The 25,120-nt window shown below is 49.1% G+C and overlaps 2 protein-coding genes across 2 annotated transcripts; one reads left to right on the top strand and one right to left on the bottom strand.

Annotated features, from left to right (window-relative positions):
* Window positions 1-280: 280 nt before the first annotated feature.
* On the bottom strand, window positions 281-2,016 carry LOC135820289 (T-complex protein 11 homolog). Its single transcript, XM_065333607.1, is given in 3 exon segments — window positions 281-922; window positions 994-1,929; window positions 1,931-2,016. Coding segments are annotated over 3 exon segments (1,650 nt in total). The 5' UTR covers window positions 2,003-2,016.
* Window positions 2,017-12,623: 10,607 nt separating this feature from the next.
* Window positions 12,624-13,997, top strand: LOC135820288 (TPR-containing protein DDB_G0280363-like). The gene has a single exon (XM_065333606.1). The coding sequence runs from the start codon at window positions 12,624-12,626 to the stop codon at window positions 13,995-13,997; it is 1,374 nt and encodes a 457-aa protein (XP_065189678.1).
* The last annotated feature ends 11,123 nt before the right edge of the window (window positions 13,998-25,120 follow it).

The following is a 25,120-nucleotide window of genomic DNA, read 5'->3' as shown; positions in this document are numbered from 1 at the left end:
CTAGGTGTGCACCGGAGAGAAAGTTCCATTTATTTGCCGCTTCTTCTTTTACTAATAATTATATTCCAGGTGTGTACCTGAGAGAAGTAGAATAAAACTAACTCTTGTTGATTGCACCGCGCCTACCCCTCGGCTACCTGTTACATTGGTGGCAGCGGTGGGATTCGAACCCACGCCTCCGGAGAGACTGGAGCGTAAGTTCCATATGGAGCCGATGTAAGCGCGTAGCTTCAAAGATATAAGGTTATGTAAATAGCCGAGTCAAAGTGCATCAAGACGCTTACCGCCGCTGCAGCAGAGTACTGTAAATTGGGCCAAACACCTTCTGATTGTAGACTGCTAAGCGTGAGAACGAGGTTATAACCGACCGAAGGCGCTGCTCCACTAGCTGAAAGCCTCCTGGTACGTCCAGCTCTGCAGGGTGCTTCACTTGGCTGGTGATAGCCTGGTTAATGCAGGCCTTGAGACGACGTGATAGAACATTATGCAGCGGGTTCTCCAAAGAGTGGGACTGAGTAACTGCCAGCTCAAGCTTCTGTCTGAGTTCATTGTCCAGAGGTGAAAGGCCGTGCGCTTCTCTGTACTTGTCGACTGAACTGATAACTTGAACAGAAACATGTACACGGGCTTCATCAGGATCTCCCATGTTGCCATCATCCAACAGAATGAAAAGAGTGTCGCGTAGCTGTGCCATAAACTCGGCGCTGTTGGCAATTTCCCGACCAAGAAGACCGCCAATTAGGACAGATAGAGTTTGCACGAATACTGCACACTTCAGCTGTGATGACAACATTTCAAGTCGAAACATGTCCACGGGCTTCATCAGGATCTCCCATGTTGCCATCATCCAACAGAATGAAAAGAGTGTCGCGTAGCTGTGCCATAAACTCGGCGCTGTTGGCAATTTCCCGACCAAGAAGACCGCCAATTAGGACAGATAGAGTTTGCACGAATACTGCACACTTCAGCTGTGATGACAACATTTCAAGTCGAAACATGTCCACGGGCTTCATCAGGATCTCCCATGTTGCCATCATCCAACAGAATGAAAAGAGTGTCGCGTAGCTGTGCCATAAACTCGGCGCTGTTGGCAATTTCCCGACCAAGAAGACCGCCAATTAGGACAGATAGAGTTTGCACGAAGACTGCACACTTCAGCTGTGATGACAACAATTTCAAGTCGAAAACATGTCCACGGGCTTCATCAGGATCTCCCATGTTGCCATCATCCAACAGAATGAAAAGAGTGTCGCGTAGCTGTGCCATAAACTCGGCGCTGTTGGCAATTTCCCGACCAAGAAGACCGCCAAATAGGACAGATGGAGTTTGCAAGAAGACTGCACACTTCAGCTGTAATGACAACATCTCAAGTTGCTTCGTATCCAGCCACCAGGTTTCGGGACCATGTTCCACTGACTCGGTGATAAGATCGGTAAACGCCTGGCGCAGCACACCCAAAGGCGGGCATGGCCCAGGTGCAGCTACTGCACAGCTCTGCTGTGCCTTTGTAAGCCACGCCGCAGTGTGCTCAAGGCCAGAGTCTGGAGCGTCCGGAAAGAGCTGCTCAAACCTTTCACGCTCGTAGCGAGCGGAATGCTGAAGAAGCACTGGGTGAATGCTCTTGAGCTCGTGATTGGCCAGGTCCAGACGCATCAGTGACAGCAAATCAAGAATACCCTTGAAGATAGCAGCAATGTCCAGGTCATCATCACCGAGCATTGCAACCAACTGCTGCACATCGGCATCTCGAGAAGGCGCACAGATGCGCTGCATCACGTCAAGAACAATCTGTGCCAGCGACTTGATGTTGAGAATGTCCTGCTGCATCTGCTGCTTGATCAGATCGATGTCGATTTGCATGTGCATCGTCGTTACCCTACGGCTCGGTAATGCTGACAGGAGGTACTCCTTGACATCATGCAACAGGGTTGAGCACCTGGTCAAACACGGGAGGATCTTGCTTCAACTGCTCTCGAAGCAGATCCCAGAACGCCGTCATCATTGTACTGCACACCTGTGCCAACCCTTTGCGTGCTGAGTACGAGTTAACTCGCGCTTTATGCATGACCTGATCCACTACGTACAACTCTCAAAAAAATCGCGCGATATATGTATATAATAATAACCTAACCAGTAAAATAATAACCTAACCAGTTTATTAAAGGGAAATATAAACCTTTATCACTCCCTTTAGTATTGACTCACATAGATTTTCGCTATACCTAAGCAGTCAAATATTCCTGCATATTTCACTCCTTAGGGCTATATTGACTGCTTATATTTGACTGCTTAGGGGTTGCGCAGTTGAACGGTGCCTAATGCAGCATTGTCACTGCATGAGTAGGTGGTGCCAGGTGGTGCAACGGTTGTGCAATCATAAAACCGGGATTCATGAGGTAATCCGTTCTGGAATTTGAAAGACTGTTTGTCGTGATAAATCTAATATTGACTTCGTACTTGGTCAGTATAGGAAATAAAAACCTCGTAAAAGACCTCGGCTTCGCCTCGGTCTTTTACTCGACTTTTATTTCCTATATTGACCTCGTACTCAGTCAATATTAGATACGTATACAAACCGAGGCGAAGCCGAGGTTTTTATATTGGTTTATATTTCCCATATAATCAACTGAGTAGGTTATATTATGCTTATACTGAGCTGATATACAAAACTCCCTCTCCCCCACAAAGGTAGAGATTGGAAATCCAACCCACAACCATGGCTCGACGAGTACGAGTCTTCCTTTCAGCAACCTGTGCGGAGCAAGTACATACAAGACTACCACTGACTCTGTGCAGTGCATGCAGTGCAGTACAATCATGTACCATCACACACTCGTTGTGACTTCAGTTTAGTACTACAGTTGAACATCGATTATCCGCACATCGACTATCCGACCATTCGATTATCCGTAACAGTTTTTTTGGGCGCACGTGCCGTAGAGTACGCACTGTGCATGTAGTGAGCCATTCAAAAAATACGAAAATTTTGAAAAGTAGCACTCTTTTCTATTTACAATGTACCACATGTACATGTATTTACAGTGTGTTTTCTTATCCGGAACATTTGCCTTATCTGAACACCGCCTGACAGTTGTCTGCCCAGAGGTGGTCGGATAATCGATGTTCAACTGTAGTTACACCGGAAGTAACAGCTATGCGCCAAGTAAGTTAGTTTGAACCTCACAGTGCTAGTGACCGTTACCGCGCGCAGATCTCACCGCGGGCTCTGTAAAAGAACCGTTTGCTCATTAGAGACATAGACACGGCTGTTAGCTGCACTTGGATCGCGGCAACTTACTTAGTTTTCTGCACGTGAACCATGAAAAATCAATGCATGCTCATGCATGTTCATGCATAACCAGTCAGCTGGCCTGCTCGCCCACGCATTTGACAGGTAACAATTCCATCAAATTTGAGATATCGCTTCGTTCTAAGTCTCAAAACAGTTCTAAAGTCACCAAACCACGCTGGTAATCGATGGCTATTCAATGTTAACATCTTCAGGAAGACTTCAGCCGTTTCCCGAGAGTTTGGGCATCGTTGCGGTTATTTTTCACGGTGTTCTTCTTCCTCCTGTCTGGAGCTGCAATTGCATCCTGGAATTATTTGAAAGGTATTTCGTGCGGGCTGTGGGGGGTTCCAACAGGCATAAACTGACATCGCTATAGGATAACTGGTAACTTTCACCCTTCAAGGAGGTAGAGCAGTGAGAATTTTTTTGTGGCGGTCGTCCAATTTTTGTGGCGGTCGTGGCTGTATTTGTGCACTTCCAAGGCTTTCATTCTGCCTGATACTACTCTGCACTGTATGGGAATCGTTGTTTAGGCACATGTAGCTGTCTTATTTGGTAGATCTGCTGTTTTCAATCACTTGGGACACTTTGTCTAGCCTATTTGTCCTTCGTTCGTGCCATCTATCAGTTTTGTGGGGTGCCTTGACGTGTATTTGTGAAGTTCTCGAGTAAAGACCCTAATTCTTGACTGGAGTCACGTCTTGAATTGAATTTGCTGCGTGAGCCCTCGTTCACGCAGTTGTACTTATCGTAATAGTCAATATCTGCTTGCTGGACGGACTAGCGGCTAGAATAGGGATGACCAAATGGTCCAAGTGTACTAGTACACGATTATTGTTTCCATCATCGTGAAATGAGCGTTGTGGAATTGCAGTCGTCTGCCTTTGGCACTGAGGACATGAGGAGAGTTGATTGTTACTTCTGCTCAGCAATGAAGCGATCATCAGCTCTCTTTGTTCTAATTATTGAGAGGACATACCGGCATCGCAATCAAGTAAAGATTAGGCAAACCTCGCCAACCTCCAAAGAGAGTCGAAGATATTTCCTCCAAATGCAAAGACGATGTTTGACAGTTTGTGAGTTTGTGACTTGCATTTGCGTGCATACATGAGCCAGTCACGGACCACGGCACGTGCGCGGTTACCATGCCATCTCGAACCGACGCCATCTTTCTAAGTTGCCGCTTCTTGACAGCCGTGTAGAGTTCGTCTCCTTTCCAAAGTAAGAGTAAAATGAATCAGCACGAGCCTGTTGAATCGATTCCCAAACGTTTCTTTGGTTCTTCTGAGGACGACCACGAATCACGATGCCATTATTCAAGCAGCAGTTTCCAAGAACACTGGCAGTGCCACGGATTATGGCTGTGCATGTTCCGTCCGCTCTGCGAGGGACGCGGAAAGGAGAATATCGATTGGAAAACGGTCTGTAGTGAAGTTCCGCCGCCCCTGCTATCTGCATTCTATGTCGATGCAAAAACGCAGGAGGGCTCGCCTTTCTCCAAGAATTGTCTCAAAGTAGCGGCACGCGGGGCTCTTCAGCCTCACATGTCGAGTGCTGCCCTTGACAGACGGAGTGCTGAAACAGCGAAAGAAGGACAGCCTCGAACGTCAGGTGCAGCACAAGGCACCTGTTACACGATTATTTCAGCGACATCGACGACACCAATGGCAACGACGCAGTAAAACTTACCTATTACGAATGGTTCTATCTAATGTTGCGCTTTGTCTTCGTGGAGGCGAAATGTAAGCCTCCATCAAAAAGACGACGTTGTATTCTTCATCGTTGACAGGAAAGAGATCCTGAAGTTGGGACCGTCGTGCATGTCGAAAGGCGGACTGCGGGTCACTAGTGTGATCCTAAAAAAAGGAGTTTATATACCAGTTTATACGTATATATTATAACAAGGGACCGAGTGTATATCGAGAAATATAGACCAGTATAAAAACCGAGGCGAAGCCGAGGTTTTTATAACTGGTCGATATTTCTCGATATACACGAGGTCCCTTGTTATAATATATTTATACCTCTCCTTTGCGCAAGCTCAAGAGCAAAAAGGAGTGAATATAGCTTTCTTTCCCTAAAAAGGAGTGAATATAGCGTTAGAGAAAGAAAGCTATATACACTCCTTTTTAGTGAAAGAAAGCTCCTCAATGAGTTTTTTTCTGATGGTTTTCCTCAGTGGTGTATTACCTCCTTAGTGGTGTATATACCTCCTTAGTAGTGTATATGGAAATTTATAAACTTCATTGGAGATCTGGTATATGAGTGTGGGTGTATAATTATGGAGTGAGGTATAAACCAGTTTATACACCAGTTTATGTACCAGTTTATATTCTCGTCATTGAGGTACCTGTTATATGCAAAATACAAGTCTGGAGTGTTGTGTGGGGAGAGATGGGAGTTTGTATACAAGCTCAGTATAACGCAGTGCATAGACCGGTGTACAAACTTTCGTAACTTCGTCAAACATAAACTCATTGCGACAATCAATACACCGTTGGAAAGCTCATCTTCCCGCAGATACAAAGTTCTTCGCGATAGGATAATAATTCATTGAGCGGCGACATGATGAACACGGAAATCACGGCCCAGAGTTAAGGCGAATTTTTTTGTTCATGACTTCTTTTTGTTGAGGAGCGTGCCGGGGGATTTCCCTTTGGCACGGCGCATGCGTGATGGACATCAAATGAAGGGCTTGGATCTCAGCTTTGCAGCGGAGTTTGAATTGTGAACATCGGTTGAATTTGGTCAGGAAGCCGAACAAGAATGTGAACTTGAGTTGTTGTGCCGTTCCGAGACACGGTGGAGTAGTTTGGAGAGGACGTCGAAGTTGCCCTGATGTATCTATGGAGCTGAGAGCTGCCAGGATGGATTCGCTTGGTCCTGATCTTTCCAACGAGCCCAGGACGATGAAAATCCATCGAGGTGGAGTGAAATGAGAATACATTTCGTTCGGAGCTATGAGTGCATACTCCACCAAGAGAGTGAGTGCGCTGGAAAGCCAGTGGATTGGAGAAAATGGGTTCAGCATGCAAAGGGTTAAAAAGCTGCCCGGTACAGCCTCTGGCTGTCGCAGTGTGTAGTCTTCATCCAGCACCAGCTCATGGGCCATCTCCAGGTTTTGAGCAATGGTTGCCACGTCCAGGTGCGAGCCAGCCTCACCACCGTCGTCAGCAACATGCTGGTGTGCAGGTGGCGTATTGTTACCACCTCCACCGCCGCCACCAGCTGATGCGGCTTCACCCTCCTGATTTGAAGCAGCAGCACCAGGACTATACCCTGACCAGCGGAGCCCGGCGCAGAGGATGTGCTCGACGACTCTGCTGCCTGACTGCTGTTAGAAGTGGAACCGTTATTGGCACCATCAGTTCCTGTAGGGTGCTCGATGGTTTGGACGACTGGGGCTAATGACAAAAGAGCAATGAAGTAACATAGTTACTAACACAGGCCTGCCCAGACAATCGTCGCACAGCCACAAGAATATCCTGCTCCTGCCTTTTAATGTTGGGCACAAACTGCGAATGTGCCTCGTCGTGCTCAGTGCCCTCCTGGCTCATCACGGTCTGCTTCAGTGCTGCAAGCTGCAGCCAGTGCTCAAGGTAGCTGTTGTTGTTGATTTTTATTTTGCTTCGCAAGGCCAAACGGGCAATGGTGCCCAATTCTATGGAAGCGAATTTCAAAAGGGAGAGAGCTACGGGGAGAGAGAGAGAGAGAGAGAGAGAGAGAGAGAGAGAGAGAGAGAGAGAGAGAGAGAGAGAGAGAGAGAGAGAGAGAGAGAGAGAGAGAGAGAGAGAAAGAAAGAGAGAGAGAGAGAGGGGGGGGAGGGAGGGAGATGATAAGCAATTTTGCAGCGTCAACAGAGCGATTTTGCAGTGTCAATAGAGCGATTTTGAAGCGTCAACAGAGGGAACACAAAGAGTTCATAAGCGCACAAGCACGCAGATAAGAGTAAATGACGTGGTGTGTGGACGGGAAAAGTCAGACACAGCATTCATTGCAAGGTGTAGGGGATGGAGGCAAGCTTAAATTGCTGGGCAGCCTTGATCTCCCTTACACAGCGCCACACCAGGACGAGTCGCTTCTGGGCGTAGCACTCGCGAACTCTGTACAGGGACATCCGTTCGAGCAGAGGCTGAGCCGAGGTGTGAGGCGGCAAACCGTATACCGCTCTCGCCGCTCGGTTCTGCAGGACCTGAAGGCGATCAAGCTGCGAAACCTTGAGGGAGGAAGAGAAGGCGTTAGACCCATATAGGAGGTCAGGCATGATGACTGACCTCACATAGTGGATGCGACTACTGAGGCTCAGACATCTGCGGGACCGCCACAATGCTCCAATCTTCTGCACAACTTTCTTCGCCATCGCGTCAACATGGGGGTCCCACTTCACAGCGGCGTCAAGGGTCACGCCGAGGTACCTTGCTGTTGGGCTCAGGGGAAGCTCTGTCTGGTTGCAGCGGACAGCGACATGCTGACCCGCATTGCGTTGTGGTACAATTGACAGGACCTGGCTCTTCTTGTCATTTAGAAGCAGATGTCGATGCTTGAGCCAGTCAGCGACGTTGGTGACGGCCCCTGACAGGCAGGCTGATGTGGCTAGCACTGATTTTCTGTGGCAGTGCACGGCAATGTCATCGGCAAATTGCAGAGATGGAGCAGGATGGGCTATGGCAGGGACATCACGGGTGTACATGCTAAACAGGATCGGTCCTAGGACCGAGCCCTGAGGTACACCAGATGAGCACTTAGCAGCAACACTGTAGGTGGGGCCCATGCACACTTGCTGGGTTCGATCGCTTAAGTAGCTGCAGAACCAGCGAAGGGAGGCATTGTCCAGGCCGAGATCGAATAGGTCCCGGACCAGTTGGCTGTGATTGACCTTGTCAAAGGCTTTTGACATGTCGATTAGGCAGACGCCTGTGGTCAACTTGTCGTCCCGAGCCTTTAAGATGGCATCTGTTGCTACAACTAGGGCATCCTCTGTGGAGTGCTCACGGCGGAAGGAAAACTGAGTCGGTGGTATGGCACATGATCGCTCCAGATGTGCAACAAGTTGCTTCTGGACTATCTTCTCGAGTAGTTTGGATACGATCGGCAGGAGCGACACAGGACGATAATTTGCAGCTACGGATGGATCGCCAGCTTTGAAGAGAGGGCTTATTACAGCATGTTTGAAAGCCAGAGGGACTTCACCATGCCTCAGCGATGAGCTGAAGAGCACTGAAAGGGATGGAGCCAACAGGTCAGCGCAAGCACGTAGCAGACACCCAGGAATCCCATCACTGCCTGTGGCTTTACAGGGATTTATCCGTTCCAGGAGGTGCTTGACCTCATCTGGGGTGATTGACTGGAAGGTCAGCATTGAGCCTTGCGGCTGTGGACCAATGGGAATCTGGAGCTGCGCCGGACGGGACGGATCATGTACAATGCTGTGGAAGGCATCCGAGACTTCTGTGATGTCGCACGTTGGCTGATGATGTTGACGAGAACGGCTAGTGACAGAGTTGATCACGGACCACATCATCCGCAGGTTGGAGGAGTGATCACGACACTGCTGTTGGAAATGCTGATTGCGTTTTCGCCGGTAAGCATTTGAGGCTTCTGCACGGGCTCGTGTGTTGTACTCCTCATGTAGATGCACGTTAGTCTTATCTCGTAGCCACTTTCGGTGAAGTCTATTCTTGCGCATGTTCAGTTGGAATAGATCACGGTCGGACCATGGCGGGGGAGTCCTCCTGGTGGAGATTCTGACTTCACGCAGGGGAGCGTGACTTTCGAGAACTGACATAAACTTGGCATGCCAGCCATTCCACATCTCGTCTACAGTTGCAGCAGGGGGAAAGGAGTGGAGGCTGCACGAGGCAATATCTTCACGAAATGTTGCAAGGTTAATGGCACGGATCTTGCGGGTGAGGCGCACTGATTTCCGCTGCAGTGGGTGTTGCGAGGAGGGTAGAGACAGACTTGCATGCACAAGGAAGTGATCGCTGATCGTGCAGGGTACAACTTCACAATGACTTATAGTACCCACGGTGGAGAGCACTAAATCAAGCAGCGTTCCATCCGGACATCGGGGTGTGACTCGTGTGGCAGCCTGGACGTAGTTGCGGAGCCCATACGATCCGATAAGGTCCCAGAAGCGCTGGTGAGGACGACTGGTCATGCATTGAGCCAGATTGATATTAAAGTCACCCACCAGTGTCATTGATGGCGTGATCGTGGCAGCATTGTGGAGGACTGTGTCCAGGTGGCCCCAGAAATCAGCAGTTGCATTTGGTGGGCGATAGAGGCAGCCAACAAGGTGCTGGTGTTGCCCTCCGCCAATAGCTATCCAGGTAGCCTCCAGGTGGCTTTTGTGCAGATCAGAACGATAGGTAACTGGGAGTGATGTCTTGTAATAGAGGCAAGTGCCCCCACCCTGGCGATCGGGCCGGTCACAGCGAACAACACTGTAGCCGGGAATACAAATTTCGCCATCCGAGATTGTACTATCCAGCCAGGTCTCAGCAACGCCAACGACGTCCCAGTTGTGCTGGTGGGCAAGGCTGTCCAGTGCATGCAGCTTGTAGCGCAGGCTGCAGATATTCAAAAACCCGATGTTGAGGCTCGTGACGAACAGTTTGAGGTTGTTGCAGTTGGTTGTTCTTTGGGAGCCCCGGGACCTTCGAGGCTGGAATGGAGTAGCATTGGGGTTTAGCAGGGGTATATGGCTGGCAGCAGACATCACTGTTTGCTGACTGGAGCCACGCGCTTTGCGGCTTGGTCTTCAGCGGGAGAACCACGCTGGTGGGGTCGTGACTTCTGCCCAGGGGTCCGAGTTAACTCGGCGCCGGGTTTGGGAGAACTGTCGCTGCTGCTATTGCGGCGGCTGCTGCTGCCGCTCCTGCCACGGTCGTTTCCGCTGCTGTCGTCGCCACTACCATCGTCCCTACTGCTGTGGGCATTGTCGTTGCCGTCGCCACTGCCACCGTCACTGCTGCTGCTGCCGCCACTGCCACAGTCGTTTCCGCTGCTGTCGTCGCCACTGCCACCGTCACTGCTGCTGTGGGCATTGTCGTTGCCGTCGCCACTGCCACCATCACTGCTGCTGTGGGCCTTGTCGTTGCCGCTGCTCTTCTTGGGTGGATTGAATTTCCATGTCCTGCAGTAGAGGGGCCGAGGCCAGAAGTTGGCAGAGGTCACAGTGGCCAGGCAAGCTGCATCGATGGTGACCCTGGTGGATACTTTGCCGCTAGCTGCCGTGTGTACATTGCATGAGTGGACATCTATGATGTTCCCTGTGGCTGCTACAGACCTGTGGTGCACAAACTCCGTGAGACCCTCCATTGTGCAGGTGCTGCTAAGGTTGCAAACAAACACTACTGCTCTCCGGCGTCTTGGTGGGGCTGCAGCGACCAGCTGCCAGCTGTCGTCATTTATGGCATCCACTTCCTCTTGCTCTGTGTTGCCAGTTTCAGGTTCAACACTACCTGCAGCGGCCAGTAGGGTGTCCTGGTTAGGCCCAGCGTTGGCAGCAGTAGCACCAAAAACGGGCTTGACACTGACAGGCAGGAGACCAGTATCCCCTGCATCAGACTCAGAATACTCCATTTCTGTGTCCCCAGAGGGCACTGTCTTGGTTGCGTGCCAGGGTGTGGCGGCGCTACGGGTACGGGGTTCAGTGTGGGTTCCCACGTGTTTTACCTGCTGGTTTGGCAGTTTTGCACTGTCACTTGCGCGTTTGTGTTTTGTTCGCCCGTAAAAGAGGCTTTTACTACTAAAAAAAAAAAAAAAAAAAAAAAAAAAAAAAAAAAAAAACTGTCACTTGCGCGTGGCTTTGACTGTCCAGGACTACTGGTACGGGTACTCTTACTCGTAGTACTACTACTACCTGCACTCTTGATCTCCTTGCCCAGCTCGCTTTTTGAAAATGGTTGCTTGACTGCCATAATGGCGGACTCCTTCAATGACTTCATTTCTTGCCTTAAATCCAAGACCAGGCCGGCGAGCTCGTCTACTCTCCGCTGGAGGCGTACTTCGTTGTTTCTGGCCTCACTGACGAAAGCATTCAAAGTATCTACAAGGCTGACCACGTTGTGATGTATTCCGGGAATGCTACAAAGTAGCTTCACCTGCTCCGCGCTTGAGAGCTCACCCATGGCGCAAAGATTCTCGTTGTGCACAACCTAGCTACCTAACTACACTACTGCAACTGCTGCCACTACTACTACTACTGCTACAACCTACCTACTTACCTCCAGTCCGGCCTAATGCCGGCTGGGCTGTCCAAAAGGTTTCAAGAACTGGAGCTCAAAAACGCGTACCCACCACACAGGGGTGAGAAAAAAAGTCAGCTATGAGGCGCGCCGAGTCCTGCTTCTTCCACACTGAGAATGCGCCTTGAAAGCTGTGCCAGTGGGCGAGGAAGAGCATGAGTCGAAGGCGACGTGTTGACCTACGCAGACCCACCACTTTGGCAAAGGCAGTGAAAAGTCCGGCGGCACTGGCCTTCAGCTGGTTCGCAGCTGCTTCTTCCTGCGCGATGACGTCTTTCGGGAAGAACTTGATGATCAGAGAGGACAGGACAAACCTCGCTTGTCGGGTTGTACTCTTGCAGTCGGTCTCACCGATGTGAGCACAAACCCGGGCAAGCTTCGAAAGCAGGGTTTGTGTGGCAGCCACAACTTCGGGCAACGACACAATGTGTTGCGCAATAGGGTAGGTCAGCTTCTCCACGGGTTGACCGCGCAAGAGGCGTATCAAAGTGCGTGGAATGGCTGCGCGGAATGCCGCTGCAGCACGCTTCACACACACGCGCCTCCACCAGCGCTGGATGGCGGTAGCTGCATAGTTTTCAGCAGCAGCCAAGCAGCCACCAGCCTGCGACGAGTGGCCTTCCTTGCGATTGCTCGTGTTGGAGCGCTTGCGCAGGTGATTGCAGCGGCGCGCTTCATTCTCCTGCAGTCGATCCCGGTACTTCTGCATCTTGATAGACTTGCGCTCATTCTTCTTCTCTCGGATTCGAGCAGCCACAGCTTTAGCATGTGCGACCCGTTCACTGCATTTCTCAGTTGTGCTCTGCAGGCGTTGTTGCTTTCCAGCGCATTCCATTTCTAAGCGCCGCTGGACATCACGACCCTTCTCTCTCAGACGCTGCAGCTGCTCTTCTCTTATTAGATTTTCACAAGGGTGCAGGTTTGAGTTTTTTGAGCTCCGTAGGTTTTCGTCGTTTTTTTCGCAGCCCACCCGGCATCAGGCCGGAGTGGAGCCCTTAGGAGACGTAGTGTAGAATCGTAGCTTAGTGTAGAGTAGGTGATATTTTGAGTAGCTGTCACACCCTGACCTACTCTCCGCCATGGACGAGCTGGCAGGTGAACCCCTGAGACTTCTGTGCAGTCTCCCAGGCATCGAAGCCAATGTCATCAGCTTGATCCAGCAATTGTCGTCGTATGTTAGTGAGTCTAGAGATAGAGAGGAGCGCGTGAAACGGCGTGTGGATGAGCTATGTGCACACGTTTCGGAGTTACGAGGCGAACTGAGCTCCTTGAGGCAGTCCGCCATTGCCCCCATGCATGTCGACCAACAGCAACAAAAAGGCGAGGAGGTCAAGGAGAGTGCAGCTAGTAGTACGAATAGTACCCGTACGCTAACTGGAAAGTCTAAGCCGCGCGCAAATAGTGAAAAAAAGTCAAAGCAGCAGGCAGAACACGTGGGAACGCACACTGAACCCCGTACCCGTAGCGCTGCCACACCCTGGCACGCAGGCAAGACGGTGCCCTCAGTGGACACGGAAACGGAGTACAAGGATAAAGCAAACCCGGTATGTACTACAAACCACAGTCCAAAGGTCGCAGACACACAGACAAACACTGTGGGTTCGCAGCACGTTCCACCACTACCTGTGGATGATGACTCATGGCAACTAGTCTCTTCTGTCTCCCCTCGCCTTAGCGTCAGGCGTGGGGTCATTTGGATTGGAAACCTGCGCCCAGCTATTAGCATTGAGCAACTGGAATCCTTTATCCAACAACGTGCCCTGACAGCCAATCAGCAGCTCACGATATTTAGTAGCAAACTGATCAGCAAGGCTGATGGCAAGGCCGGTGCTCGTGTGACGATCAGCGGAGCCTCAGTTGAAGCCCTCACACAGCCAAACTTCTGGCCCAGGCCTGTTTATGCACGCCCATGGGTCTTTCGTGATGACCAGAGAAACGCAGCAGACAAGCAACAACAGGAGCAACAGCAGAAGACTCAGGAAAATCAGCACCAGGAATCTACACTAAGTTTTGAACAGAGAAACACAGCAGACCAGCAGCAACAGCAGAAGAAACGGCAGGAGGAGCACCAGAAGACACAGGAAAATCAGCATCAGGAATCTACACCTGAAGAGCACCAGCATTTGCAGACAGAACAGCAGAACCTGCATACTGCATCTGGTGACAGCCAATGCCCTGCGTCCAGTGACAGCCAATGCCCTGCGTCTAATGACAGCCAATGTCCTGCGTCCAGTGACAGCCAATGCCCTGCGTCTAATGACAGCCAAAGCCCTGCATCTAGTGATGTCCACCAGGACAGTGGCCAGCACCAGCCCAAGCTTCAAGATACGTCAACTACGTCTGCTCCAGCCAGAGCCACGCCACCTCGCCCTGGAAAGCGTCATGCAGAAGATTCCCCTGGATCCATGTCGGGAATACCATGCAAAATGCAACCTTCATCTAGCTCTCAATGAGTAAGCTAAATCCAGTTGCGCGGGAGTTCTACCCTCAGGCTGCTACCGTATCTATTAACAGACTGCCACAATCTCATTCAACACATACCACCATTGGATTCCTTAACATCTGCAGCCTGCGCTACAAGATAGACACGCTGTCCGCTCTGATTAGGGAAAGGACATGGGATGTTGTTGGGATTGCGGAGACATGGCTGGACGCGTCTATAGCTGATGGAGAAGTGAACATTGAAGGATACAGTTTGGTGAGAAATGACCGAAAGGGGAGAAAAGGAGGTGGCGTCTGTATTTTTTACCGGTCCTACTTGCCCATCAAACCACGGCCGGATCTCAACCAAGGGGACACGGAGGTAGTGTGGGTTGAGCTAAATGGAAAGGCAGGCAAACACTTAATTGGCTGCATATACCGACCACCAGATGCGCCAGTCTCCTACTGGTCCACCCTTGAGGCATCGCTGCATCAAGCTGCTATGGTTACCTCAGCCGTCACATTGATGGGTGACTTCAATGTCAATATCTCGCATTCCCAGCCACAGCATGCCCAGCCCCTTCTGGATCTCTGTGGTGCATATGGCCTCACTAATATCGTCCACTCCGTTACGCGAGTCTCACCTCGGTGTCCAGCTGGCACTACTATTGACCTGATACTGACTACAGAGGATAAGGATTTGCATGATTGCCGAGTCCTGCCGCTTACACTCAGTGACCACTTTGGAGTTGAAGCAACCTTCAATGCAAGACATGCCCGGCCAGACATCCCCAAGCAGCGTGTGCGTCGCCGTTTAGATAACATTGACTTGGTTGCCTTCCGACTTGACCTAGCTGCTGCTGAACTTCATGTGTACCCACCAGACTCTGATGTGCAAGCCATGTGGGACCACTGGCATCAACGATTCCTTTCTGTCCTCGACAGGCATGCGCCATTGCAGCAATGCAAGATAAAGACAGGCAAGCTCCATCCTCCATGGTCTGACAGAGAGCTATACAAGATAAACCAGCTGAAGCGTCGCCTGCATCGAAAGTGGCTTGCTCACAAAGCCAACTCTGAAGCTCACGCAGCATATAGACGTGCCCGCTCGGTTGCTGCGAATACAAACAGGTGCAAACGCAACCAGTACTTCCAAAGTCAGTGCCAAGATAATTGCCAGAACCCACGCAAGTTATGGTCAGTCCTAAATACTGTGACTGGACGCAAGAGACAATCAATCCAGCCGACATGCGACATCGAACATGTTGCGTCCACGTTTGGCAAGGTAGTCTCTGATGATGCTCGACCTTCAGTTCTCTCTATGCCTCAGGGACCACAGCCTCGGTCTGCCCTGACCTCATTCCAACATGTGCGTGCCTGCGATGCTGAACAGCTTTTGAAGCGCATCGACCCGCGCAAAGCAACTGGGAGCGACGGCATCCCAGGCTTACTTCTAAAGTACTGTGCCGACCTGCTAGCACCATCAGTTGCAGCACTTTTCAATGCGTCCCTGACCTCCAGCACTGTACCCGCTGGCTTTAAGCGTGCGTATGTGACCCCATTGCACAAGGCTGGCGATCCATCTGTCGCCAACAATTTCCGTCCTGTGTCCCTGCTCCCAATTCTCTCGAAGCTGCTAGAGAAGGTGGTGCAGAAGGCACTTGTCACCTTTCTGGATATTGCTGGTTCTCTGCCCAGCACACAGTTTGCATTCCGGACAGGACATTCCACGGAGGATGCCCTTGTGCTGATGGTAAACAGGATCCTCGCCTCAAGAGACCGCCGCATGTTCACGGGTGTGGTCCTCCTGGATATGTCGAAGGCGTTCGACAAGGTTCGCCACCAGCAACTAGTCGAAGATCTCTTCTGTGTGGGCGTCACTGGAACAGCGCTACAGTGGCTCATGTCATACTTGTCTGATCGCTGCCAGATTGTCCAGCTGGGATCCCAGCTTAGCACAGTGGCAGCCTGCTCCTGTGGAGTACCACAGGGGTCGGTATTAGGTCCACTGCTGTTCAGCCTTTACACCCGGGACATACCATCTGTTGCCCAGCAAGCTGAGTCCATCCAGTTCGCAGATGACATCGCACTGACCTGCAGTCGCCCAACACAACAGGAACTGACCGCCACTCTCTCCAGAGCAGTGACATGCATTGCTGACTGGCTGAAGCAGCGAGGTTTGATCCTTAATGCATCAAAAAGTCAGGCATTGGTAGTACCGGCTGGGAAGCTAGAAGCGCAACCTGAACTGGACGTATGGTGTCATGCGACTAAGCTGCCATCTGTCTCTTCTGCTCGCTACCTCGGAGTTCACATTGACAGCGCCATGTCTTGGAACACCCAGATGGATAGGTGCGTTGCCCGCCTCACCAAGAAAGTCGGTGTGCTGTGGCGGATGCGCCGCTGCCTCAGCATGCAAAGCCGCATCCAGTACTTCAAGTCGGTGATCATGCCTGATTTCTCATATGGCTCCAATGCCTTCTCAGCATCGCTGGCGGGTAAGCACCTGGACCGTCTCCAAGTTCTGCAGAATCGTGCGGCTCGAGCTGTGTACGGATGCTCGCCGCGCACCTCTGCCAGAAACCTGCTAGTCCAACTCGGCGCCTACCGTGTCCGGGAGATCTTCATCCAGAAGCTCATCTTCCTGGTTTGGCGCTGCCGCTACTCCCGTGCTAGCCCCACACTGCAAGTGCTGTTGCTACCAACCAGTGGCGCTCCTACTCGGCTGCAGTTGTCTATGGGTCTAAGACCACCGCCAACCCGCACTGAGCTGGGTAAGGGTTGTCTCGCGTTCCAAGGAGCTAGGCTCTGGAATGCGTTGCCCAGCGAGGTGCGGGCCATACCGCACCCGGCCCAATTTCGCACTGCTGCTGTTCCACACAGCATGAACCCTTGAGGTCAGACGGATCACTATCGCCATGTTTTCATTATATGCCTGCCTGTTGGCCTGCCTGCCCGTCTCTCTCCCTGTTCTCTGACAACTTGCTTGTTAATTCGTGCGGTTGTTTTCAGACGTAAAGCCCTGCTGTAGAGGTCTCAGCCCTCATTTGTTAGTCTCTCTCTCTCTCTGTCTCTCTCTCGCTCTCGGATCTCTCTCTCTCTCTCTCTCTCTCTCTCTCTCTCTCTGTTTTTGGTGGACAAAAATATCTCTGGCGTTGATTGCTTTCTTGCTTCGACTTCTGCCGCGCCTTTGTTCTCGTACTCCCCTTTATGTACAAGTGTTGTGCAGACCCTCCCTTAATATAGTCTGTCTCATTTTGTCCTGAGATGTTTTGATGCATAGTGATTATGACGCTCATCATTCGCTCCCTTGTCACTGGACAGTTCTGTCCGTTTGGTTTTAGCGAATTCAAATAAAGAAAACAACAACAGCAACAACTCTTAGTGATCGTGTACGGTCCGCTCTGGCCAAGCCAGCAGCAAGTCGCTCTCGCCTCTGCTGCAGAAAAGCGTTCCTTCTCTCCGTTAGCTGCTGAGTGTGAAAGCTCGGCTTGATGAACCGGCGAATCCATCATGTTCTGCCTCCGCCGGAACGATCTGTGGAATCGACAATGGAAAAATCGAAAAGATGACGCTGTCAGTTCATTTTCATCTGCAGCTTCGTCTCCGGTTGCTGGCACAACCCAGAATGAAGGACTTTGGTCAGACATTTTACCTGATGTACATTGGGAGACAAACTAAACTTCGTAGATAAACTCAAAGAGAGGACAAAACTTTTAGGGTGCCCTGTAAGAAGGCCTTAGCCTTAGGCCTGTGGGGATTGCCCTATCACAAATGAATAATAGCGCGAGCGTCGTACTAGTAGTAGTACGACGCACATGAGTTGCATGCCCCATGCCCACGGCCGTCGTACTAGTACGACGCGCGCTGTACACTGTACAGTAGGGCTCAAACGGTTAGTCCAGTTAACCGGTTGCAGACCGGTTACGAAGAATTAACGGTTAACCGATAAAGATAACGGTTACGCAGTAACTTTTCAGTCAATTTTTCAAGTATCAGGTCGTTGCAAAGTGTGCACTTTCGCGGGCTGTCGCACGCGTACGCAATTTCTGGGCTGTCAACTCGGTCATATCTGGTCTCTTGGTGTGAGAGTATGTATGAATGAGCATGCAAGAGAATGTACAAGTGTGCGTTGTACTGAATAGGGTACATTTTTTGAATAAGTATAGTCAAATATACGGTTAAAAAAGAGTCCGCAGGATTGCCGTGGCTTACTGTAAGACATGTATATATAACGAGGAAGCAAATCTAACGTTTTAACGGATGACATTTCTTCGTTATAATAAGATCCGTTGAGGCCGTACTGCTTCATATATGCTATGTGTGGATATGGCAGAATACTGCAAGATCGTTAACATATCTTCTCGTTAACCTATCAATTTTGGACAATCGTTAAATTTGCGACTCGTTATAATAACATGTCTTACAGTATAGGTTATAACCGGTTAACCGACCGTTAGCTTAGCAGTTAACCGTCAGGGGTAAAACCGTGACCGTTTGAGCCCTACTGTACAGTGAACCTGCATCTCATAGTCGTGGGGTCCGTGTTGAGTCCATAGTGACTTGTTCAAACTATCGCAACTCACTCAATACTTGGTCGATTCTCACAATCGAAACATGTATCTGCAAGAGAAAACTCTCAGCTGGCGATAGAAACAATCGCCGAAGCGATGCGACTACCGGTTGTTGAGATATGCGACTCGACACGGCAAATTTCAACTCGATTTTTTGCGCAGTCTGCAGAACGCGTATTTTCCATCATGGATCCTTTTTGCGCTACCTGCTGCCATGGAAACAAGATTCAAATGATGGTAGTGGATCCCGTGAGTCCTCACAAAAAAATTGAGCTCGATACGAGCAAGGAGACCGAAATGGCAGCTGAATATTTGAGCTTGGTTAGTTTTGGCCGTGCTCAAGTCTGTCGAGCGCGTGGATGAAGTTTGCCAGACTGTAGCACGGGGTTTTGGTTTCGCTCCGAGCTGGGTTTGATACCAGTTTGTCCCTCGTCTCACGACCTTTCCAGGAAGCTCAAGATCGTGGAATTCGTCCAAGGGAAGGTAAAGTTATCGATCCTTGAGCAGCTAGTACGTTCATGGGAAAATGCGACTTTTACAGGTGTTGACGTGGGGCGCGCTCAGGTAGCGTCGTGCTAAAGAGGTTAACAATAAACCCGGATGGAGAGTCAAGGTATAAAATTCAAAAAGAGGACCAAAAGTTTACAAGTTATCCGCTTTGTCCAACACTAACGGTTATAAGCAGAATACTGTTGAGTCAAAAATGTGCAAAAATTAACACGAAACTGAATGATGAGATCATGACATTCAACGACCTGATGCTTAGCTGCATCACGTCTAGAATGCGCAAACCAGCAGCCTTCCAACTTGGTTGGTTCTAAGTTATGAAGTAACGTGATGCAGCTAAGCATCAGGTCGTTTTTTTGGTCCTCTTTTTGAATACCAATAATAATAATAATGCGCTGACGAGTCCACAAAGGACGAAACAGTTCTGAACGGAGTTTGAGTATTTCGCTCCTGCTCTTGTAGCAGTTGACCACTCTTGCGTGGGATAGTGCCTTTCCTGTTTGCGTTATGCAACAAAAAACGAGAGAGCTTGGAAGCTCAGGGCCCTACGCTATGCTTTTTGCCTTGATGACCTAGACAAAAAAAAAGCATAGGGATGTTATAAATTCTTTAAAAAATTCCTTTTTTTTTTAAGACATAACCTGGGATTCGAACCCGCACTATCGCGCGTCCTGCATGCATCCCCCGATACACTTCGCATACATACTAATTCTTCCAAGTTGTTTCACATTGTGATCTTGCATTTGAAAGCCCTATTTGAATATGCATTGTGGCCAGCCGTCTTTGATGGCACGGTACGGTAGGGGATAGGGACGGGACAGGTACGATCGAGGGTAATACGACACCGTCTCCCGTACCGTACCATCAAACACAGCTGGCCACATACAGCTGCCCGCAATATTCAAATAGGGCTTTCAAACGCAAGATAATAGAGAGGTTTTGCATTCCGAATTTCGGAATGATTTTCGACTGTGCTTTTCCGAAAAAAGCGCGTTCCGAAAAACGGTATTTTCAGTGTTTTGCATTCCGAAAATCTGATTCGACTTCGTTTCCAAGGGTTGCCATGCAAAACAAAATGGAGAGCGTCGAAGGGGTTGAGCAGGACCAAATCCATGTGCGCAGGTCAAACTGAATTTGGGTGCGGTTCGAAGACGAGGACGGACTGATGCATCGATGGTGGACCAAGTGATCCAACAGCTGAAGACGAGGTTGGCGAACTACTGTCTTGTACTGTTAGTAGGCTCCAGGGCAAAGGAAGATAGAGTGTGATGAAGTGTGAGAATATTAGTCAACATGGCGAGATCAGCGAGAGCAGCAAAACCAGCAAAAACCAAAACTACATACGTGGAAATTTTTTCAAATAATCGAGAGCAGCAGAAAGCAAAAATACAAACATGAAAAATACACTTTTTTGTATTCAAATTTGCACTCCCAAACATGAAAGAGCCGAAAATCCATTTTCGGAAAACCATGCACTTTCGCCACCACACTTCCGAAAGTTCGACTACTTTTTCGACTGCTGCCGCCACATTCCGAAAATAATTCCGAAATTCGGAATGCAAAACCTCTCTATTAACGTGAAGCAACTTGGAAGAATGAGTATGAATGCGAAGTGTATGGGGGAATGCATGTAGGGCGAAAGTGCGGGTTCGAATCCCAGGATATGCCTGAAAAAAAGGAGAATTGAAAAATTTATAACATGCTATGCTTTTTTGCCGTCAGATACGGATAGCGCCAGGCGTGACACAAACAAACACACAAACAAACACCAAATTAAAGCTGTGTGGACCCTGGCTAGCGCCAGACGTTACTGAAGTAACGTCTTCTGCATAGCTACGGGAATAAACAAAAATAGCCTCTTGAATCTAGCAGGTGTGGTTTGAGAGACGCGAAACTAGGAAATTGGGAATATAGTTATGCACAAGATATTTGCAGTTTCTCTCCATTAGGCATAGAACTCTCTACCTGCTGACATTCGCCTATGCACATCTGTTTCTCGCTTCCGTAACCTTGTATTGGCACATTAAGGGTACCCTGTAAGAAGGCCTTAGGCCTGTGGGGATTGGCCTATCAAAAATTGGATAATAATAACAATTCGAAACTCGGGTATTGACTATTGAGCCAATACAAAATGTTTTCTAAGCACTCGCAGACTCCATTGAAGCCACTCACACATTACAGGGTATCTCACTTCAAACTCTCCTTCTACGGTATCTTCGCTGCATAAGTTCACTTCACTTCCAACAAATATTAGATACGAGAGAGCTTGGAAGCTCAGGGCCCTACGATATGCTTTTTTGCTTGCTTATCATGCATGTAACGTGTCAAAGCTGTGATGGCCCTGGCTAGCGTTCTGGAGTCGAAGTTATTATCTGTCCTGACGTTTCCTGTGACCGGTAGGCATATGCGGATAATTCCGGCAGAAAAATTGGCAGAATTCCGTACTTTTTCGTGTAAGTTTCATGCATGTTTGGTATGTGGATAAAGAAATGGAGCAGAATTCGAGGAATTGCCCGCCATAAGGTTTGTATGGTTCTGCCAATTTCACTGCTTTTCGAGCAGAATCTGCCACCTTTTCGAGCATTATCCGCACACCCCTAGTGACCGGCGCTGACTCTGCCGATCACGGACGTTCTGGAGTCGACGGGATCTCTCTTCCGACGTTTTCCGTGACCGGCGCTGACTCGCCAGTTCAGGATTATTTTGGAGATGACGGGATCTCTCTTACAAAGTATGTTTTTGCTGACGCATCCTATCTTTTATTCGGCAACTAAAGTCCATTCTAATAGCATTTCCTCGTCTCCCTCCTTCGTATTTCTTTCAAGAAAATCTCCCTATACAGCAGGGAGTCGTTTACATAGTACGAATCCCTGCTATACATCTATATACGTTATAATTATTATGCTATCGGCCTACATGCGAATCCCGGGCTGGTCGACAGGCGGCCCAGCCAGCCTGCCAGTGGGATCTCGGCCTCGCACACAAATCCACACAAGATGCTACTGCACTATCGGCCTGAATGCATTCCCCCATACACTTCGTATATATACTCATTCTCTTGATGGTACCGTACTCTTGATGGTACGGGACAGGTATGGGATAGCGCCGGGCATGCTGATGGCACAAACAAACAAAATAATATTGTGGCCAGCTTTCTGTGCTGGTACGGTACGGTACGGGACAGATACGGGATAGCGCCAAGTGTGACACAAACAAACAAACAAACAAACACCAAACGAGAGAGCTTGGAAGCTCAGGGCCCTACGCTATGCTTTTTTGCCTTGATGACCTAGACAAAAAAAAAGCATAGGGATGTTATAAATTCTTTAAAAAATTCCTTTTTTTTAGACATAACCTGGGATTCGAACCCGCACTATCGCGCGCCCTGCATTCATCCCCCGATGCACTTCGCATACATACTAATTCTTCCAAGTTGTTTCACATTGTGATCTTGCATTTGAAAGCCCTATTTGAGTTATATGCATTGTGGCCAGCCGTCTTTGATGGCACGGTACGGTAGGGGATAGGGACGGGACAGGTACGATCGAGGGTAATACGACACCGTCTCCCGTACCGTACCGTACCATCAAACACAGCTGGCCACATACAGCTTCCCGCAATATTCAAATAGGGCTTTCAAACGCAAGATAATAACGTAACGCAACTTGGAAGAATGGGTATGAATGCGAAGTGTATGGGGGAATGCATGTAGGGCGATAGTGCGGGTTCGAATCCCAGGATATGCCTGAAAAAAAGGAGAATTGAAAAATTTATAACATCCTATGCTTTTTTGCCGTCAGATACGGATAGCGCCAGGCGTGACACAAACAAACAAACACACAAACAAACACCAAACGAGAGAGCTTGGAAGCTCAGGGCCCTACGCTATGCTTTTTTGCCTTGATGACCTAGACAAAAAAAAAGCATAGGGATGTTATAAATTCTTTAAAAAATTCCTTATTTTTAAGACACAACCTGGGATTCGAACCCGCACTATCGCGCGTCCTGCATGCATCCCCCGATACACTTCGCATACATACTAATTCTTCCAAGTTGTTTCACATTGTGATCTTGCATTTGAAAGCCCTATTTGAGTTACAGGTCGTCCCCCGCTAATACGAGTCCGGTTAGTACATAAACCCCGTTAGTACATAAGAAATCTCAAGTCCCGGACGAAATGTGGTCACTTCCATACAAATTTTGTCGGTTAGTACATAATTCGTTAGTACATAAACCCCGTTAGTACATAACATTTCTCCGTACCCGCATGTCACCTACCTCAATAGTACATAATTTATTGGTCTTTTAGCCTTCCAGTGGAGGCACATCGTGTTCTAGTTTCTACTTGTGGACGCAATTGGCTCAGAAATCAGAGCGCACATCACAACCTACAAAGCTCTGTTTTTTCCGAGTGACTGTACAGGCGCGGCTGGGCATGTATCATGTAAACTGTAGAATCTTCGCTAACTCTGACCGTTATAACATAATTTTTATGTTATATCGAGGGAATCAAGAATATCTCGGTGCCTATTCATGGTAGCAAGAAACACTCAGAAAAGTTGAAAAAAGTGAAAAATTCTGGTACACAAGCAAGTTATGTACACTTTCGTTTAGTACATAAACCCCGTTAATACATAACATTTGTCAAGTCCCAGAGATTATGTATTAACGAGGGACGACCTGTATATGCATTGTGGCCAGCCGTCTTTGATGGCACGGTACGGTAGGGGATAGGGACGGGACAGGTACGATCGAGGGTAATACGACACCGTCTCCCGTACCGTACCATCAAACACAGCTGGCCACATACAGCTGCCCGCAATATTCAAATAGGGCTTTCAAACGCAAGATAATAACGTAAAGCAACTTGGAAGAATGGGTATGAATGCGAAGTGTATGGGGGAATGCATGTAGGGCGATAGTGCGGGTTCGAATCCCAGGATATGCCTGAAAAAAAGGAGAATTGAAAAATGTATAACATTCTATGCTTTTTTGTCGTCAGATATGGATAGCGCCAGGCGTGACACAAACAAACACACAAACAAACACCAAATTAAAGCTGTGTGGACCCTGGCTAGCGCCAGACGTTACTGAAGTAACGTCTTCTGCATAGCTACGGGAATTAAAGCTGTGTGGACCCTGGCTAGCGCCAGACGTTACTGAAGTAACGTCTTCTGCATAGCTACGGGAATTAAAGCTGTGTGGACCCTGGCTAGCGCCAGACGTTACTGAAGTAACGTCTTCTGCATAGCTACGGGAATAATATTATATTATTAGATACAAATGGAATGCACCAAATTGTCGGGCATGGCCCATCTTCAGGGTGAAAAACCATTCAACTAAAGCCAACAAAAACTGAAACCAGTATATACTGTGTGCTGCGGGGGTGATGGAAATGTTTGCATGTGTGGAGGGTAGCAGCAATGGTGAAGTGTGTTGGTAGAAAGGGAAGGAGCGAAGTGTGAATATGTGTTAGTGCGACGTGAAGGGAAGGCACGAGAAGTGTGGTTACCAGCAGCAATGGTGAAGTGTGTTGGTAGGATGGGAAGGAGCGAAGGAAACAAGTGGAGAGCTGTGTCTGTAAGTGAGGTATCCTGTAATGTGTGAGTGGCTGCAATGGAGTCTGCGAGTGCTAAGAAAAGTTTATCCTGTTGGTCCAGATCGCACTCTCCCCTGGGAATTGGTGAAATGTAGTGTTGTCTAAGAGTAGGTGTTCTGTCAAATTCCTTACAGCCTGTCGACATAATGGTGTTATTCCTGGATGTATTTGGAACTGTTCGAAGACTACGCGTCTTTTTGGAGCCGCCGTGGCCAAACAAGAGACCCGTTTCCAGCAACTAGTACTGAATCAAATCATAAAGGACAAGTTCACCTGCATAAGACGACTCACAGACAGGCAAGCATCTCTGCGATGGGAAGTCCACAGGAGGATGTTGCCAGGCAGAGCGACATGGGTGACAGGCCATTGCAGTCGAATAAGCGAGTGTGTACGGGAGGACGAGACGAGGCGACTGAGAAGGAAGTTGGACTGTTTGGTGAGGAGTAGGGAGGCATTGGCAGAGCAGGCCTCAGCT

Source organism: Sycon ciliatum, chromosome 6 (assembly GCF_964019385.1).
Source record: "Sycon ciliatum chromosome 6, ocSycCili1.1, whole genome shotgun sequence".
Taxonomy (NCBI): Eukaryota; Metazoa; Porifera; class Calcarea; order Leucosolenida; family Sycettidae; genus Sycon; species Sycon ciliatum.
Note: the sequence above shows the minus strand (reverse complement) of the source record. Positions and strands in the feature narration are given on the sequence as shown.